The following is a 20,165-nucleotide window of genomic DNA, read 5'->3' as shown; positions in this document are numbered from 1 at the left end:
GACTCTATTGTCAGGAATCCTGTGTACACCCCGTTAAACGTTTACATTGTACTGATATACGATGTTACAACCTGACCATTTGTACATACTCCTCACCTACTATCTGTCCGGCATTGAACCCTATCCCACCGGATGGCATGATTCAAGTAGGCCCCAACAAAACACTTTTGCATGATGTAGCATCGTAGGTGATATTGGAGGATTTTTTGGAAGCACCAATTTTATACGAATACGCTTAACCTAAATTCTGAGAGGTTACACAATTCTTAGGTCAAAAGCCAAACCACCCAAGCCCTTAGACATACTAATACAGGCTTATCCTATGCTCTTACTGCAATTGATGTAGCAATAGAGGATTTTTACAAAATCATTGAAAAAACCTGAGACGCTAACAGGTCTAGTGGATTAGGAACTGGGCTGGGAGCCAGGAGACCTGGAATCTACTCCTAACTTTGACCTGCTGTATGACCTTCAGGAAATCTATTTCCCTCTCTCTGCCTTTGCTTATTTATATTATAAGCAATTTGGGGACTTGCCTATAACATGTGCTGGTACAGTGCTTGGCAAAACGGGGCCACAGTCTCAGCTCTCCTGCCTGGTGCCCCCAGTCATGGAGCCAGCCCCACATTGCACAGATGCATGAAATCTAAGATATCCCAGGTAACAGGAATCCCGCTCGGCTTGTTACATACAATTGTGTATGAAAGTCAGCAAAAGATGGAGACACGGAGACTGCTATGAACTGGATGGTTGGGTTAAAGGAGCAGCACTAAGGGGTCTGCAAGGCACCTGGTAAAGTCATGGGTTGGCACTGCAATGAGCTGAAAGATTCTACAAATAGGAGGAAATGTTTATAGTTGAATCCACCCAAACGTGCTCGGATAGGTTAATGATCCAGGGATGTAGTATCCATCCCTCAATGGATGCTGTTTATCTGGGGGTGGGGTCACTACATCATAGCACGGGGACAAGTGGGTTGGAAGGCCTCCTGAGCTTTAGCATTATGGCTGCCACCTCCATCATCCTCTGGCATCCACCATGACACAACTGAGCCTTCATCGTCCTGATCCTGAAAGACGTCCTGACCAGACCAAGCCAGAGAGAAGGAACCAGATGATATCACCATCTGGCCCTGCTTCATCTAAATCCTGAATATTTGGGATAGGAGACTTGTATTCCTGCTGTCACACCCTCCCTCATGTGACGTTTTCCTTCCCCACCTTATTTATCCTCTTTCTCATGAGCATCTGTCTGATCCACCAAGTACATGCCATCTTATTATTTTAAATAGAATAGACAGACACTCCAATTTAAACACACTGGACTAGGTAAAACAGTAAAACAAGTTTATTAATTACAAAGAGATAGATGTTAAGTGAGTACAAGTAATGAGGCTGAAAAGTCACAAACTGTTATAAGAAAAATAAAGATAAAATAGTTACTAGTGCCTAACTTAATAAACTAGGTTAGATTCAAACAAAGTTTCTCACTACAGACTCCAACCTATTACTGACCAAACTCTTAGGTCTGGATCCCTCCCCGTTAGTCCAGTGGCTGTTTTCTTTTATCTTCTTAGGTGTGATGCCAGAGATAGACAGGGAGAGAGATGATGGGAGTCTTGGGGTGTCTGCCCCTTATTTTTATAGTCCTGCCCCCCATTGAGAAGCATTTCCAGCTAGGAGAAAGGTGACAGGCAGTCTGGTGAAGAAAGGAAACTCCATGCAGTTTCTTTGCTAAAATGTAGATTTCTATCCCTGCCCCTTTCCTTGTCAAAGAATGGCCACTTGGCAGGTAATGGTCTATCAGCCTTGTTGAGTCAGACTTGATCCCTGAAGTATCAGCTTGCCCTTTGTCTCTGAGGAAGTGGTTTAGCTACTCCCTGGACTTATCTGGGAAACATGCTTGAGTCATGATTTCATCTTATGTTCCTAACTTTACATGTAATGATGCCATGTGCATTTTGCCATGATATTCATCAGCAAGTTATGAGTTTTTAACTAATACCTCACAAGGCAAACCTTGTACAAGCATTATAACAATACCGTGTAGTGTGTGAACATGGGTCTATTCCGTTACCTGCCCCATGCATCTGAATGGGATGTTAACGGCAGGACACACTGCTTTGGGAGCCATGCCAACCCATCCCAGCAGGGAGCTGTGTGTGGCAAGAATGGAGGAATTCAGTTGGCTTGCTCTCTTCAAAAACAGATACACTCTAGCTGCTGGGGTATGTACTGGTGGGGGGGTGTCCTGCCACCACCCCTTCATCTCTAGGGGCAGAGGAAACTCCTGATGCTCCCCTAGAGAGGGACGGATGAACACAATGCTATTCCTGGGTGAGAAAATGCATTAGCCTTGCCTCTCTGGAAGGGGATGACACTTTCGTCATCACCATTCCAAGTGGAGGGTGAGTTTACGGGGAAGGGGGAAGGAACATGTCATGATCTGTCTAGGACCATAAATTGCCTTTAATTTCACCCTGATCTTTTGGGAAAAAAAAATAATAATTTGAAGTTATTTTTCAGTTTAACAAGTTTAGTGGCATAAGCAAATACCCCCTGGTCCTCAACTCACACAAGCAAAGTGATGCACTGGGGTCAAGAATTGGAAGCAGGGAGCTTTAAGAGGTTATTTTCCTTTATAATATTTACATGGGAGGAAATGGTGGTGCTGGGATATCGGCAGTTATCTCGGGGAGATGGGAGAAGGGCGGGCGGGGCTGTCTATTGACAAAAACTGGAGCTGGTCAAAAAAGGGGGAAAATGTTTCACAAAAAAAGTTTATCCCTTTTTTTCCTGTGGGAAAAAATCCACCAGCTATATTTAAACCTCAAACTGTGGCAGTTGTTCAGCCGCCTTCCCTGATATTTCAAATACCGATGCCTCCATTCCAGCAAAGATCTGTGTATTTGTGGGGGGAAAGGTACTGAGCTGCCTGTGTGTCATGTTGATTAAAAGGCTAGAAGTCAGGAACTCCTCCATTGCCACTGACTGGCCATAATAACACTTTGCACTTATACATATACAGAGATGAAAAAAATAGGAGAGAAAAAGTATTGTTATGCGGGTATCATCAGGTGGTGCTGTAGTACCTGGTCTCCGTTCTTTTTTTCAGGGTCTGTCTACACTAAAGCTGGTAGGTATAATTTCCATCTCAGGTAGACATACCCCTTCTAGCTCTGATCGAACTAGCATGCTAAAAATAGAAGTGTAGCCTAGACAGCATGAGGGCTTATGCCCGATTACATGCCGAGGGTTTCAAATGAGATCATTCTCGGGGCGGCTAACCCGTCCTGCCATTCGCACCACCGTGGCTATGCTTCTGTTTTTAGCATGCTAGCTTGATCAGAGCTAGAAGGGGTATGTCTACCCTAGCTGAAAATTACACCTCCAGTGCCAGTGTAAACATCCTCTTAGTGTGCAAGCAAGTTTTGACTCGAGGGGAACATGCGGTGTTGTTATCATCTTTGGGTAAAGTAAGGCTTTGGTTGTAGATGCAGATTTGGGGGGAATGGGAGTTGTGTGAGTGGCAGGAGAGTTTGGTCTCTGATTAAAGTCAATTTTTGAGGCAGAGTTGCTCCCTGGGTATCAGTGTTGGGATGAGATTCCTGGAATAAGAGATGGCCCTGCATGTTGTTTGACCATCTCATTTCAGGGCTGGTATATATATGTGTGAATAAAGCAAGTTACACTCAGAATACAGCCAGACTCTGCGTCATAGATTTAACTGCTGCCGGGAATTTGACTTGCAAGGCCCCAGACATTGACAGAGGGGCAGTGCTGGTTTCAGAATAAGAGGCAACAATATTCTTTTACTGTCCATTATTTATACTGACCCACAGGTGCTCTTGATGCCCCGACAAAGAGAAAGACGAGGTCACTGCCTTGAAGACCATACCATGGGCAACAGTGACATCATGCAGAAGTCATTGATATATTAGAAGTACCGAAATTTGCAACTTTTCACATTTTTGGAGAAAGAAATGTGTGGGTAGTTAATTTCCTTAGGGCTGATTTAACTTCCCTGTTTCTCAGACTATAAACCACAGGGTTCAACATAGGACTAAACAAGGTATAAGACAAGGCAATCAAAGTGTCCTCATCTAGGGAAGCAGTTGATTTGGGTATTAAATACACAAAAAAAGCACAGCTGAAGTGTGTGATCACAACGATGAGATGGGAGGCGCAGGTGGAGAAGGTCTTGCGCCTGCCTGTGGCAGAGTGGATCTTCAGGATGGCGGCGAGGATATAGATGTAAGAGAGGATGATTCCTGTGAAGGTGCCTAGCAAAACAAAGGCACACAGAAAAACAATGGCAATCCCAATGATATGATGGTCACTGCACGCCAGCCTCAGAACGGGCGAGATGTCACAGAAGAAATGTCTGATGGCATTGGGCCCACAGAAGGGCAAACTGAATATAAGGGAACTGATGCCTAGTGCTATAAGAAAGCCAGTTGCACATGAAACGGCGACCAGCTCAACGCAAACCCTCCTGTTTATCACAACTGGGTATTGCAGCGGCTTACATATGGCCACATAGCGATCGTAAGCCATGGCGGACAGCAGGAAACAATTTGTGCCCCCGAAGCCAAAGAAGCAGAACATTTGAGCAGCGCATCCCAGGAAAGAAATTGTTTGGTTTCCCGACAGCAAACTCACCAGCAGCTTGGGGACGACAGCCATAGTGGTGCAGGTTTCCGAGAAGGACAAAGCGAAGAGTAAGAAGTACATGGGGGTATGGAGGCTCCGATCAACACTGATGGCTGCCATGATGGTGATGTTGGAGGTCAGGATTATCACGTACACCGGGGAGAACACCAGGAAAAGCAGAACCTGCCGCTCTTCCAGACTGGAGAATCCCAGCAGCAGAAATAGAGACACGGTGCTCTCATTTCCTCTGGGCATCATCAAAAGCATCTAAACTCAAGGGGGAAAAGGAGGCAAAAAATCTTAGGAGCTATACAACACCATCAGAGTTGCTTCCTTAGCTCCAACACAGCCTCAGACATGATCAAATGATTGGTGTGAAGGAACTAAAACAAGCCCAAGACTACTGATTTGTTTCTATTGTATTTTATAGTCATGTATTCATTGCTCAGATATTGAAGTGGTGAGAGCCCACTTAAGGAGCTGGGTAGATTGACTGATTTATTGATTGATTTATAAAAGTTACGGTAGTAACATTAGCTTTGGCTGCAATATGCTCTGGTTCTGGGAAGGTGTTACAGTATGGACAATGACAATGTAAGTTTATCCCAACCAATTTCCTCAGCTTGACTCCACTTTGTTTCAGAAGGATCACTTCTAAAGAACATAAGAACGGCCATACAGGGTCAGAACAAAGGTCCCTCTAGCCCAGTATCCTCTCTTCCGACAGTGGCCAATGCCAGGTACCCCTGAGGGAATGAACAGAATGGGTAATCATCAAGTGATCCATTCCCTGTCGTTCATTCCCAGCCTCTGGCAAACAGAGGCTAGGGACACCATCCCTGCCCATCCTGGCTAATAGCCATTGATGGATCTATCCTCCAAGAGGGATCAAGACTTCATGGACTATTTATTATTATGACAGTTATTTAGGTAGCATCCAGGAACCTTACCATAAACCAGAATCTATTGTGCTAGATGCTGTACAAAAACAGAACAAAAAAAAACCAGTTCCTGCCCCCAAAAGCTTACAATTTAAGTACAAGACAATAGACAACAGGTGGGTGCAGACTGATGGATGGAGGAGTACAAGGAAGCAACGAGATGATAGGCAGTGGCTGTAGCACACCATCTGCTTAGCTACGGTCAATGTTTTTATAGTCATCCGAGAAGAGGAGAGTTTTATTTAGTCCTTTTATTGTCTGTTGCAAGTTCCCAAAGAAGGGTAATGTATGCCACTCATAAGGGGTGTTATTAATACCAAAGGATATGCCCCAGGAATTATTTTGGGAAGTTCTCTAGCCTGTGATATACAGGAGATCAGTCTAGATGATCACAATTGTCCCTTCTGGCCTTAGACTCTATGAATCTCTGCGGGGAAAAAATGATGTTGGCACGTGTCTATTAGCAACTGGACAGAACATAGAACTGGGAGTTAGTGGACCTGATTTCTGTTCCCAGCTCTGCCACTGGCTTTCTTCATGACCGTGGGCAAGACACTTCACCTCCCTGTGCCTCATCTGTAAGATGGGGGAAATTGTGCTCACATGGTTTTAAGAACATAAGAATGGCCATACTGGGTCAGACCAAAGGTCCATCCAGCCCAGTATCCTGTCTATTGACAGTGGCCAATGCCAGGTGCCCCAGAGGGAGTGAACCTAACAGGTAATGATCAAGTGATCTCTCTCCTGCCATCCATCTCCACCCTCTGACAAACAGAGGCTAGGGACACCATTCCTTACCCATCCTGGCTAATAGCCATTAATGGACTTAACCTCCATGAATTTATCCAGTTCTCTTTTAAACCCTGTTATAGTCCTAGCCTTCACAACCTCCTCAGGCAAGGAGTTCCATAGGTTGACTGTGCTCTGTGTGAAGAAGAATTTCCTTTTATTTATTTTAAACCTGCTGTCCATTAATTTCATTTGGTGGCTCCTAGTTCTTATATTATGGGAACCAGTAAATAACTTTTCCTTATTCACTTTCTCCACATGACTCATTTGTAAAGCACTTTGAGATCTTTGTGGGAACTAGTATACACGTTCTAAGTGTCATTAGGCATATGTTGTGGATGTAAAGGCACGGAGGTATAGAAAAAAATGAACTTTGAAATCTATAGATGAAAAGTGCTATGTAAGAGCTAGACATTAATATTATCATAATCATCATCCAGGCTTTCCTCGAAACCCCAGCTACAACACTAGGAAAGTTAGCTAGCAAGCAATGGGTAACTCAGAGTATCTAACCTGCAATAAAAGACCTGGAGTCAATGGACTCAGGCTCACAGGGCTTGGACTGCGGGACTAAAAAGAGCGGTGTGGAAGTTTGGGCTCAGGCTGGAGTCTGTGCTTTGTAACATGGCAAGAGGGGAAGGTCTCAGAACCTGGGCTCCAGCCTTTTTAGCCCCGCAAGCTCAAATCAGTTAACTCAGGCTCAGAGGTTCTGTGCCGTGAGTTTTTCTTTGCAGTGTCGCTGAACCCTAACATACTTATTCAGCTCTCATCATTGCTGATGAGGGTGCAGCAACTGGTTCCTCTGAACTATTGCTGAAAACCATTTAGCGGCTAGACAGCACTCAACGATTCTCAGTTCCATTTCTAGAGAGACCGCAAGACCAACCATCCAACTTTCTGAACCAAATCATACTCTGATGTGTAAAAACGATCTGCTTCTCTCTCGCCCATCTCAAAGGGGAAATAAGGCGATGAATGTGCTAGAGACAACTTCCATAACAACAATGCAAATCCAGAGGAACTCAGTTGATTTCAGTGGCAACACAGTGGGTTTACACCAGTCTGAGTGCTATCACAATCCAGCTGTTTAAGGAAAAATTATGAAGGATTCACCGCATCAACCAAGATATTCTGGGCACTAAACTTCCAGGCACTGTACTTCTAATACCGTCTTCCCACTAGGCATCTGCAGTGCATCCATACATCTTAAATAGTCCTACTTTCCCATGTTCCAACTCATACTATTTCATCTGTGGAACAGGAGGCTTTTATTTTTCCTGGAATGAGGGAATGTAGGAGCAGGCAGGATGCTTTCCTGCAATGATTTCTGAATTAAGACACCCTGAAAATAGCTGATAAACTCAGGTCCAACAGTTCTTTTATATATATATATATATATATATATATATATATATATGAGCTAGTGGAAAAATTTCCCATAGAACATTTTTCCATGAGGAAATGCTGTTTTGACAAAATTGAAGGGGAAAATTGAGAAGACGGGGATGTCTTGAGTTTTCTTTTCAATTTTTTTTCCAGTTTCAAATGTATTTTATTATAACATAAAATTAAAAAGTTGGAAATTGGAATGAATCAGTTTGATTTTATTGAAATGGAACATTTTGCTTGGCCTGAAACCATTTTTCCCCCCAAAATTTCATTTTGTAGGATTTTTTTTTCTCTTTATTTTCCAATTTGGAATGAAAACAAATTTCAAAATGTCAGAATTTCCCATGGAATGGAATTCCTACCAGCTCTTTTATAGCCTTCTTTCTCTCTATTATTGAGACGATAGCTAGGCAGACAGATAGGTAGATCACTATACCTTTGCATGACATTAAAAATGCATCTATTAGTTTTTCTTCCACATAAAGCCATCACCAGATAACATACCTGTAGCACCAGGAAAGAAACTCCAGAAGGATCTGTGCTTAGAGATGTTTATATTGGGTTTTGATCACCGCTTGGGATGTAATCCCCCGTTGCTCCTGTCCCCCCCCCCAGCTTCTAATCCAGGCCAGGTGCTCCTGAAGCAATTCAAAGGGAATTATAATCCATCCATGTGCATTTGGAGTCATGTGGGTCGAGATGGAAATGTTTACATTTTGAAGCTGACTATTGATACATGTGATGCCCTGATCAATACTCATTATATCCTGGAATCTGAGTACTCTGGGTCTGCGTAACACCCTTTACAATTCCATGGAGTGAGAAACATTGTAAAGATTAAAAGTGAGTTTAGCACTGACAGCCCTGGGGAATGGAGTCCTCAGGGCAGGTCTAGTTGGTGGCACTGCAAGCTTCCCTACATTGCCCTGCCTATATGGAGATATACCTATCTCATAGAACTGGAAGGGACCTTGAAAGGTCATTGAATCCAGTCCCCTACCTTCACAGCAGGACCAAGTCCATCCCTGACAGATTTTTGCCCCAGATCCCTAAATGGCCCCCTCAAGGATTGAACCAACTCTGGATTTAGCAGGCCAATGTTCAAACCACTGAGCTATCCCTCCCCCCAGTTTTATTCTTAAGGCAAAAATCCTTACAGAGACAACCTACTAAAAATAATGGGCATCTACCTGTAACGGTTTAGGGCAACTGCATCTGTGTTTCCCCTCAACGTCCCAGCAAGGGCACTGTGATAGATCAGGCCTATCTTACAGCGCCCTCCTCCTGTCGGACTAAGCTGCATTCTGCCAGGTCAACTCACTCTCTGGGGTAACCCTCATCTGTGCTTCCTCGAGGAATCCAGGGACACTGTCTTCAACTGAGGTTGTTTCTGTCACTGAACCTTCTTAACAAACACAATCCCACCCCCGGCAGACTCTTTCTTCAAAGCCTGTGAAAGCACAGTAGTCTCCTCCCCAAATCAGTTTCTCACCCCAATAATTCCCTTAACAGAATTTCCTGACTCTGACCCTCAGAGTTTCAGCCCTCCCGGCCTCCTCAGACAATCTCCCCTATTGTTCATTTGGTTTTTGGAACAGTTCCTCTCAGTGATAAACTCAGTGGCAGTCCATTTCGGAGTTCTAACCCCTTTTTTATATAAAGGTGAGCTAATGAAGTTCCACCTGTTTTCTCAGGGCTAGGGGGCGGGCAAGTCAGGTGGGCTCCCAGTCTCTGACCACAGAGGAATGCTATCCCTTACTCCTTTACAGGTAACCCAGTCCCAAACTTCGAGCTCCCCAGCCCTTCCCTCTCTTGGATGGAGATACACATCCCTCTCCCTTCTGACTGGGACTGTGCAGTTTCCTGCCTATACTGTGAATTTCCCAGCACAAACAGGATGCCTGAGGATACCTGCTTGTTTTCTCATTAGAAACAGTTAACAGGTGTAGTTGCTACACTGATAAGTACCACACAGCTCTTTCTACGCAAGCCAATTGTATTCCTAAGGCAAAATGCACTACAGGGACAACTTACTAAAAATAATAAAGGAGCCACCATGCACGCTAATAGGTTTACCAGAATTCATCCCCGCCCTGACATGGATTCTGGCAGGCCCAGCCCCATTTATTTATAAATCTTCATGACATTTTTCATCCATCTCATGATTTCTGGGAGGGATCTAATTCATTATTTGTAAATACACGGCACTGGCAGCACTATGCATATGAGGGGCCATAAATCAGCATCGGTGGCATTATGATGGCTTTGAGCAGCTGGGGGTCTGGCCCAAAATACCTCTCAGTCAAAAACTCAGTTCACAGCAGCTAGCAGATTTACAGGCATTTACGAGTTCACAAAGTATTCAACAAAAAGAACAGGAGTACTTGTGGCACCTTAGAGACTAACAAATTTATTAGAGCATAAGCTTTCGTGGACTAAAGCTTATGCTCTAATAAACGTGTTAGTCTCTAAGGTGCCACAAGTACTCCTGTTCTTTTTGCGGATACAGACTAACACGGCTGCTACTCTGAAAGTATTCAACAATATTTAGAAGAACACTGTCTCACGCAGGGGCTGATGGGCAGCTGTTCTCGGATATCAGGGTTGTAATGCCATACCCGTGGGTGCATTGTTGGCAATGGAAGTTGGGAACTTCTGGAGCTTAATTCAAGAGCCTCGACTCCTTGAGCTAAAAGACTCACCTTGGTTAGCCAAGTGTGTAGCAGGTTTATCATCCTATATGAGCCAGCAACCATTAGAGGGAGACAGTACACCACACTGAGTGGGCATGGATTGCAAGGCATTGCTTAGAAATGGTGCTTTGGGCATAAATACACTTAAAGAAATTGTGTGGACCCTTGCAGCTATGAAGGTAAAAAAGCCACAAAGAGATAAAGAGGCTGATGCCATCCATGGAGAACAAATCCTACACCCTAGCAACTATTGTAGGAATAGCTCAGTTAAATAACAACCAAAATTGTGTTGTGGAACCACTAAGGATCGACTGCAATCAGGCAGGTTGAGGAACCAGCAGGGAGTCCCAGACTTAGCCAGATCCCTCCTTTCGCTTCACTTTGACAAAGAACTTCTTGTCCTCTACAGTAAACTGTGAAATTCTAGTGTAATGTTGCTCAGTCTATTTAACTTATCAAAGGGAAGGTTGAGGGGTGACTTGATCATTGTCTAATGACACATAGACAAGATATCTGATTGTGGAAAAGATATCTGCTGACAAAGTCATAACATGTTATTTAATCTGCAGAAGAGAAGAATGAGGGGGATTTGATAGCAGCCTTCAACTACCTGAAGCGGGTTCCAAAGAGGATGGAGCTCGGCTGTTCTCAGTGGTGGCAGATGGCAGAACACGGAGCAATGGTCTCAAGTTGCAGTGGGGGAGGTCTAGGTTGGATATTAGGAAAAACTATTTCACTAGGAGGGTGGTGAAGCACTGGAATGGGTTACTAGGGAGGTGGTGGAATCTCCATCCTTAGAGGTTTTTAAGGCCTGGCTTGACAAAGCCCTGACTGGGATGATTTAATTCGGGATTAGTTCTGCTTTAAGCAGGGGGTTGGACTAGATGACCTCCTGAGGTACCTTCAAACTCTGATATTCTATGATTCTATGTTCCAGTGGCTGGAAGTTGAAGTTAAACAAATTCAAGCTTGAAATAAGATGCAATTCCCTAGAAGTGAGGGTCTTCAAAGATTGGAACAGATTCCCTGGGGAGTTGGTGGATTGGGGTTGCTACTTTTGGTTGGACTATTTTTGTAGGTATCATCACATGACCTAAACTTTAATTAAAGATTTATCTTTAATTCCTGGAGACTCCAGGACAATCCTGAAGGGTTGGCAACCCTACGGTAGGCTAACCAGCATTTGGAGTTTTAAAAACGAGATTAGCTCTTTCTGAAAGACATGCTTTAATCCAGTTGGTGGGAATAATTTTGCAGCCTGTGTATACAGGAGGTCACACAAGGTCTATGTATACAGGAGGTCATCCCTTCTGGCCTTACAGTGTATGCAACTGTGAGGAGGTTTACATCCTACACACTACCGGTAAAGGAGTGTTGGAGAAATATTGGATCAAGAAAGCCCTGCCCCTTGACAGATGTCCAGTATGCTCTCTACAGAGGACCTGCTTAAAAGGGAGCTCTGCTGGCTGGGTGAGGGAAAGACAAGACAAGACACGGCCGGCTGGAAGAAGGAAGACAGGATGTACCCGGGACAGAGCAATCGACAGGGGAAGGACCAGAACTGGGAGTCCAATTCAGCTGGGAGGTTGGGGGGCCTGACCAGAGGGAACAACTGGATTCAGAGTGAGGTGGGAAGCCTCCCCTGCCCCAAGCTAAGCTTTGAATTACTGAGACTGTGTAAACAGAGGGTTGGGGCCATGCCCCAATCTGAAGGGAAAACAGGAAAGGTAGGGAGCAGCTCAGGAGAGGCGGATCTGGAGTAAGAGTCTGAAAGGACTGACCCATCCTTCACCTCTACTCATTTGGGCCCTGGGCCAGGAACTGGTGGAGAGGGAGATCCCAGATCCCCCTACCCTTTCCTTCTCCTTCAGCCACCTGAGACCCCCAAGAGGGCTCTGAGGTGGGAGGGAGGTGATGAACTGTAACTCGGCTGCTGGGCCCCCCAGGCTGCCCAGAAAACCCATCCCAAAACTCAGAGAGATGGTTTGGCAGCAGCCTGACCACTAGGCCTGCTAGCCCTCAACAAAGCTCCTCTGCAGAATCTATGGAGGCTTAATCCTTGCCCCCTCCTCCCAGGGAAGATGTTTTCTTGAAGGTTAAGTTGCTGGTCTCAGTTGTGCTCAGCTAACAGACGTAGAAACCAACTTCCATTGAATTCCAGTGGAGATTTGGGCTCCGAACTCCCTTAAGCTTCTTTGATAATCCCAGAAATTCCTAATGTTCAGGTATTTATATCCCCACCCCATCCACCCAAGAAACCATAGAGTGATAACTGGCTCCGGCTGGGACCCTGGTAGGCAGCCTGGGCACTGATGCCGAAGAGTGAGAGATGAACTCCCCCTCGTTCCCTCGCCTGACGATCCCGTTATCAAGAAATCTGCTGTCTGCAGAGGCAGCGGCTATTTTGTAAGGCAGAGGTGATGCATCACGTGACTGAGGATACAGACATGCACACACTGTGCTTTTGCCTGAGGACTTACATTTGTTCTTTCTTATTCTCTTGTTTTTCTTAATCTAATATAAAAGTCATTCGGACATTTGTTTCCTCTCTGTGTGTATGTTAAATATATATTCCCTATGAATATGAATGAACTTGTTCCAACGCCCCCATCCAGCACAAACCACTGATGCCCCCCATAGAGTGCTTCTGCCGACAAGACGGTCGTTCACACAGGCACTTCTTGCAGCAAACTTTTGTTTTTCGGGGAACTGTGGCCAATGGGAACTTCGGCCAATGGGAACTTCGGGGGAGGAACCTGCAGGCGAGGGTAGCGCAGAGAGCCCTCTGCCCCCCTCCACCCCAGGGGCCACAGGGACATGGTGCCGGCCACTTCCGGGAGCAGTGCGGGGCCAGGATAGGCAGGCACCCCGGAGTAAGTTGCACTGGGCTGGAGCCCACACCCCAACCCCCTGCAGCACCTCTCCTGCCCCTCAACCCCTTGCCCTGAGCCCCTCATACACCCCGCACCCCTCCTGCACCCCAATCCCTTGCCTTGAGCCCCTTCCTGCATACCCCACCCTCTCCCAAACCCCACACCCACAATCGCCTGCCCCAGCCCTACATTGATGGCCCTACATGCAATTTCCCAACCCAGATGTGGCCCTCGGGCTAAAAAGTTTGCCCACCCCTGCTCTAAGGTGCCACAAGATGCAACTCCTCATTGTTTTTGCTGATACAGACTAACACGGCTACCCCTCTGAAACCAAGATCAAACAGTTTCCAAAAGAAAGTCGCATTGAAGAGCATTATGGTTTTAGGAGTTAAGTATCCAGCTAAAAACAATAGGGAATGGGTGCTTTTTATTTAGGCAGTTCGAAAATTCCACATTCAATATTTAGCTGCAAAATTGGGCTAAATTAATTTCCCAAACCTTTGTTAATGCAGAGTTAAGTTTGCCCAGTGGTGTCTTGTGCCCTTCTGGTATGCGGAAAGGTATCTGCCATGCCTGAAAGACAATGTTATCTTTTCTCACTTTAGCTGGCAATAACAACTGGCAATGGTGCATCACAGAGAAAACATATCATAAAACCATAAAAGGTTCTAAAAAATGCACATTTGGCTTCCCAAGTGCCAACCACCTTCCACATGGAGACCTGGCAGGTTCCAGTCTTAAAATCCCTCCAGCTGGGTTTTGCCCCATGCTCATACCAGTTTGCTGGATCAAAACAAGGGCCTCTCAGCTTCAAAGGCTAGGTTTTGCATTACTCACCCCCCCACTGATATCAGATTCCATGGGAAACCCACCCAGCGAAACCAGAACACACAAATACATATAACACTTATTGAATACGAAGGGCTATGAATATTTTCTGGGCACCTCTAAATAATGACAGTCTATGATGTTGTCATGTTTCCTGAGTTTTTGCTCACCGACACACAGATAACATTTATAAAGTTTATGCAATAGTCTCAACATCATGCCTGTGTTTGTCATGTTAGTCACCGACGTATGTATGGGACCAAATTCTCAGTAGGCGTAACTTATTTCTAATGATGTGGCTTTGTTTGTATGTAATTTTGTCAGGTGATCCTTAGAAACCTGAGAAGAACAAACCCATAGAAAGCTTTAGCATAAACGACCAGGCAACTATCGGATGTAAATTATATGTAGTTATCCATGAAACAGAAAAGCCTGTTGGTGAGTAAGTAGAAGGTTTTACAAAATAAGTGGACTAATATTGTATAAGGCAGAGATGAAATGGCCCAAAGTGGCTCATTGGGGCATGCCTTTAACTCTAGGTAAGACCCTGTAATGAAATCTTCTAAACATGATCAGAGTTCACCCAAATATTCACTCGTTCGAATAACTCAAATAGTTAAAACCTAGAAGGCAATTAATAAGCACACACAAACCATTATTATTATTATGAAACATAAATGATTTTTCAGCCATCCTCATTATTAGAGGGCCCAGCTCATGCTTTTAAAACAACAAATAAATAAACAATAAATAATAATAATGCCTATTGCTTACATCAGTAGCTCTCCGAGCACTTTACTGTCTTTTTTTCTTTAACGTATCTCCCCTCTCAGCACCCCTGGGAGACCGGGCAGTGCCACGATTCCCGTTGTAAGGATGGAGAACTGAGGCATACAGAGGCTAAGTGACTTGCCCAAGGTCGCACAGGAAGTCCATTGTAGACCAAGAAATTGAACCCAGGTTTTCTATGTCTCAGCCTGTGCCTGAACCATGAGACCAGCCTGCCCTACACTTGAGGATGGAAATGCAGCCTTAGCATAAAATGGTTCCTAACTGGGAGTTGTGCAGCTCTGAGAAGCTGGCTACTTCATGAGATGCTAAATCATAGTTGTTTGGTGCAGATCTCCTTGGAAAACCTGCCCCTTAGTTCTTTTTGGTGCAAGATGCACATGGTTGGTTATCCACAAAAACCAAGATAATGATGTAAAGAATTCACTCCCCACTTTCACTCCCATTTACTGTTAAAAACCCATTCCCAACATTTAAATTCACTGAGAATAAATCTTCCTGTCTAACATCCTCGTAAAGGCCTTTTTCACCTCCATGTTCCTCAGGCTGTAGATCAGGGGGTTCAACATGGGGATCATCAGGGTATAAAACAAAGAAATGATTTTGTCCTGATCCATGAGGTACTTTGAACTGGGCCGTAAATACATGAAAGAGCCCGTTCCATAGAAGATGGTGACAGCCGTCAGGTGGGAGGCGCAGGTGGAGAAGGCTTTGCGTTGGCCCAGGGCAGAGTTGATCCTTAGGATAGCAACCAGAATGTATATGTAGGAGATGAGGATGATCAAGATAGTAGGTGTTACCACCACAGCAGAACAGGTGAAATGAACAATGTCTGTGATGCGGGTGTCAGTGCAGGACAACTTCAGGAGGGGGGGCACGTCACAGAAGAAATGGTTGATGACGTTTGAGTTGCAGAAAGACAAACGGAATATAAATATACTTTGAACAATTGCATTAACACAGCCCACTAGGTACGATCCCAGCACCAGCAGCACACAGAACCGCTTAGACATGATGATGGTGTAGAGCAATGGGTTGCAGATGGCTGTGAAGCGATCGTATGCCATGGCACCCAAGAGGTAGCATTCACAGGACAATGCGATGCATAAGAAGAAGAATTGCAGAGCACACCCAGAGAACAAAATGACTTTTCTTGCTGATACTAAAGTAATCAGTATGCTGGAAGTGATAATGGTGGCGTATCCGACATTTAAGAGGGCCAGGTTGCTGATGAAAAAGTACATGGGGGTGTGAAGCCGGGAGTCAATCCTGATTAAGGTGACCAAGGTGAGGTTCTCCACTAGGATCAGCAGGTAGATCAACAGAAACAACACAAGGAGGATGACCTGCAGCTTTGGGTCTTGTGTGAATCCCACCAAGACGAACTCAGTCACTGCGGTGTGATTCCTCTCCGCCATTTATCCCAGACGCACTCTCCACTGCAGGTGAGAAAGTGAGGTGTACACTGAAAAAAGAGACAAATGAGGGCTGAATGCAAACACCTCAAACTCTGTCACTTTCAACAAAGCATAAATTCTAGGCAGTGGATCCATCTCCGGATTCCAGAAGCCTCCAACCCACCATGAAGATCTGTTTCCCTCTACTCCCTGAACTACATGGAGTGTTCAGAGTCCAGCACTGGCTTCATGCTAGGTTTTCTAGCTCAGGGAGTGGTGGCTCATGCTCTTGAAGCCACAGGGACAAGTTCAATCTTTGCTGCGGACAACGCACCCACCTGCACAATGTCATTTCCAGGGTCAGATTCTGATCCAATCACCCACATCAGTTACTGCGACCACGGAGCAATGAGACGTTTTGCATGGCAAAGTACTACTTGGTGTGTGAACGTCTCTGAGGCATGGGTGCTTTTGCACTTTCTGTTATGGAGCCAGGCTAGTTGTTTCATTAGCAATAAGGGATGTGGGCAAGCAGGGAGTGGCAGGAAAGAGACCTTTATTCAGTTTCCTGAGGCGACCCAGCGTTCTATGCAAAACCTCTAGCATTTGTGCACAAGGAGTCTGACCCCTGTTCGCACTCCTGAGCTCCTGACGTCACAATGAAGTAGGTCCCTCCAGAAAACTGACCCTCTTTCTCCGGTTCCACTCCTCACATTACCACGGTGACTCAGCTATTAAAGCTGCACGGCCGTGTTTATCACAAGCCCAGGTTTACAGCCCGGCCTTTCTGAAGAAGAAACCAAAAAAAGTTCCTTCACTCAGAGCACCCGATCCGATACCTTTTCTCACTTGAGCAGCAAACTTACCCCAGCCAGGCGGTGGTGCTACTCACATCAACGGGAGCAATGGTGGGATATGATGCTATTCGGCATGTCTGTGGGGATGATCATCTGGCCCGCTGTGTTTAAGGGACTCAGGCAGTGCAGCTCCGAGCATCATGGCATCTACCTTTCAGGTGCCTAAACAAAACCAAGCACAGCACTGCAATCCAGAAAGCCGAGTTAGGTACCTCCCCGTAGAATCAGAAAACGATAGTGGTCGAAGGGACCGCAAGGGTCATTGAGTCTCACTCCCTGCCACGAGGCAGGATTTGTTGTGTCCAAACCATCCAAGGTAGATGGCTCTCTAGCCTCCTTTTGAAAACCTCCAGTGAAGGCGCTTCTACAATCTCCCTGTAGAATGAACGGGGACAGATCGGCACCTTCAAATGCATTCCACAACAGCCCGCCTGATACCAGGTGGGGAGTCCCCTAAGCTTGCCAATGGGACCCACTGATTTGCTAAGCACTGCCCCTTCCTCACAGATAGGCACCTGCCTTCCACCTGGATGTATGTGACTCTCTCTCCTAGCAATCCACACACAGGTACCCCTCTCCTGGCTTAGTAGCAGTTTCTTGAGGGAATGAATTAGACACCATCCTCGTTCTGCACAAAATGGCGGAAGGAGGAAGCTGTGGTGTTGTTGCCCCCTTGATAACTTTTGGCCCAGTGGTTAGAGAACTTGCCTGCGATGTGGGAGACTCAGGTTCCATTCCCCATCCCTGGCAGAGAGGGAAAAAAGGATTTAAACAGGTTTCTCCCACCTCTGAGGAGAGTGCTCTGGCCTCTGGGATGTCATGTTTCTCCTGTTGAAGCTGTTCCACTGTGGATAAAGAAAGAATGATTGGCACAGGGGGCTGGGACCCAGGGTCTTCTGCCCATGAGATGGGTACTTTAACCACTCGCGCTCTCTGGCCAAATAATGTTTTGACATCCCCATGTTCCACAGCCCAGCTCTCCTCAACCACTGCTCCTTTGGCAAGAATTACCATGGTCACAGAAGGCAGTAGCTGAATGTCAGCCCCTTCACTATCTTTACATCATCTCCTTGTCTCCTGTTTCTCTGTCTGTACAGATCAGACCAGTCCTCCAATCCCCTGGCAGCTCAAGGATGCAGGACAAGCACAAGGATTAACACGGAGTCAGTGGGGGCAATTGTTTGAAGAGGGGACATAATTAGAGAGCATGGCTGTGAGGAGGTTTTTTTTTTTTTTTTTTTAGCAGGGAGGGAGAGTAGAAGCTCCCCTAGACTTCCCACTGTCGAGCTCTGATGCTCTCCTTTCTTCCCCACGATCCCCAGTTCTGTTCTGGCCTCCCCCTTCCCCTGGAAGCAAACACACCAAGGGAAGGGTGAGCCTACCCCTTTCCCACTGCAGTGTGGAGAAGGAGTGGAGTTTGGGGTTCCTTCCCTTGACCCTGGAAAAGTGGAGGGAAGAAGAGCTCCCTCCCTCCACCTAGTGGAACAGTCCTGGGGAATAATTGTGGGGCAATGGGAGGGGGGTTATGCGTGCAGAAGGACACAGGTGGCTCGACTTCCCTTCCCACCAGTTATGCCACTTGTGTTTCTGCTCTCAGTGTCTCTGAGCTCCCAGAAAGCAAAGGCCCCTTTGAGGACAATCTGTTATACATCAAGGGATCACAGGAAAATAAAAACCCTGAATTGTTCAAAAGCCAGTTCTTCAGAGCTCTAGTCATTGAACTCGGTTTTCAAAGCCCCAGTGTTTGGAAAGTGGACACCCCACACACACACATGCCTCTACCACTGCTCTGATGCCCAGCTCTCCACCACATCCATTGCTGTGACCTGCCCCAAAAGCCCTGGCTGCTCCAAGCTTTCCTTCCCACCACACGGGCACACACGCAATTCAGCTCTCCTCTCCACCTTCCTCCTTGTCATATGTCTGGGGAGAACCAGAGGACTATTGTGCCCAGGGCGTTCACAAAATAACATGATGAGAACTGTACAATTCTGATACCCCATGACTTTTCAAGGGGCTGTTCCCTTGCACACATGACTCCAAACTTAGTCCATTAACCCTACCTTGGACCTCCACGAGGATCAGCTGATTTCAAGACAGTCTGAGTAAGGCTGTGGATTTTAGAGCCAATGATAAGTGAGTCTCAACCTTAGAGCTACTGCTCTGCTCTAACGAGCCAGATCGTCAGCACATGTAAATGGAAAATTGGCTTTAGTGGAGTTAGGCAACTGACAACAGCTGAGGATGCAGCCTTCTTAAAAAAGTCAGGACCTCTGGAGTCAATAATCTGATCTCCATGAGATTTGGCTCTGAATCAGAATTAATTCAAATTGCCAGAACCAAAAGAGAATATTTATTCCACTTTCATCAGAACCAGAGCAATTAAACCTACCTGCAGGAGGGAGACGTCTGTTATTCTTGACTGCAAAGCGGATTGTGTTTGGAAGCCATGTTTATAGACGTTTTTCAGTGCCATTTGGGGATGGAATCCTTGGAGAGCCCCAGAGTTCTGCAGTTCAGGGCAGACACAGATGGGATCATTAAAACCTTCACGTCCCCTAGGGATAACCACACAAAGATGTGTTGTGTCCAGTTATTGCTCCAACTTTGGGGTGTTTTCTTTCTTCCCCTTTTCTTTGTTTCAAAGAGAACTGGCCCATTCCTCCCCTCCCATCCCCCAAATCCTGATCAGATGCTCATGGGGTAACTCACCTCAGAAGGTGCAAAAAGTGACACATATTGGAAAATAGATTCGTATCTGGTTCCTTTAATTAGAGCCCTGCAAATCCACAGATATCTGTTTTATATCTGCGGACCATTTCTGTGAATCGTGGACTGGATGCAGACACAAACTTTGTATCTGGAGCCCTGTAAATCTGTGGATATTCACTTTATAGCCGCGGATCATTTTTGCGGATTGCAGATCGGATGCGGTTACAAATTTTGTATCCACGCAG

The 20,165-nt window shown here is 45.7% G+C and overlaps 2 protein-coding genes across 2 annotated transcripts; both read right to left on the bottom strand.

Moving 5' to 3' along the window:
• Nucleotides 1-3,690: 3,690 nt before the first annotated feature.
• Nucleotides 3,691-5,115, bottom strand: LOC135983482 (olfactory receptor 10T2-like). The gene has a single exon (XM_065595790.1). It carries the CDS (start codon nt 4,917-4,919, stop codon nt 3,963-3,965), a length of 957 nt encoding a protein of 318 aa, XP_065451862.1. The 5' UTR covers nt 4,920-5,115; the 3' UTR covers nt 3,691-3,962.
• A 9,822-nt stretch (nt 5,116-14,937) lies between these two features.
• Nucleotides 14,938-16,521, bottom strand: LOC135983481 (olfactory receptor 5AR1-like). The gene has a single exon (XM_065595789.1). It carries the CDS (start codon nt 16,370-16,372, stop codon nt 15,434-15,436), a length of 939 nt encoding a protein of 312 aa, XP_065451861.1. The 5' UTR covers nt 16,373-16,521; the 3' UTR covers nt 14,938-15,433.
• Nucleotides 16,522-20,165: the final 3,644 nt, after the last annotated feature.

This window comes from Chrysemys picta, chromosome 4, assembly GCF_011386835.1.
Source record: "Chrysemys picta bellii isolate R12L10 chromosome 4, ASM1138683v2, whole genome shotgun sequence".
In the NCBI taxonomy this organism is placed as follows: domain Eukaryota; kingdom Metazoa; phylum Chordata; order Testudines; family Emydidae; genus Chrysemys; species Chrysemys picta.
Note: the sequence above shows the minus strand (reverse complement) of the source record. Positions and strands in the feature narration are given on the sequence as shown.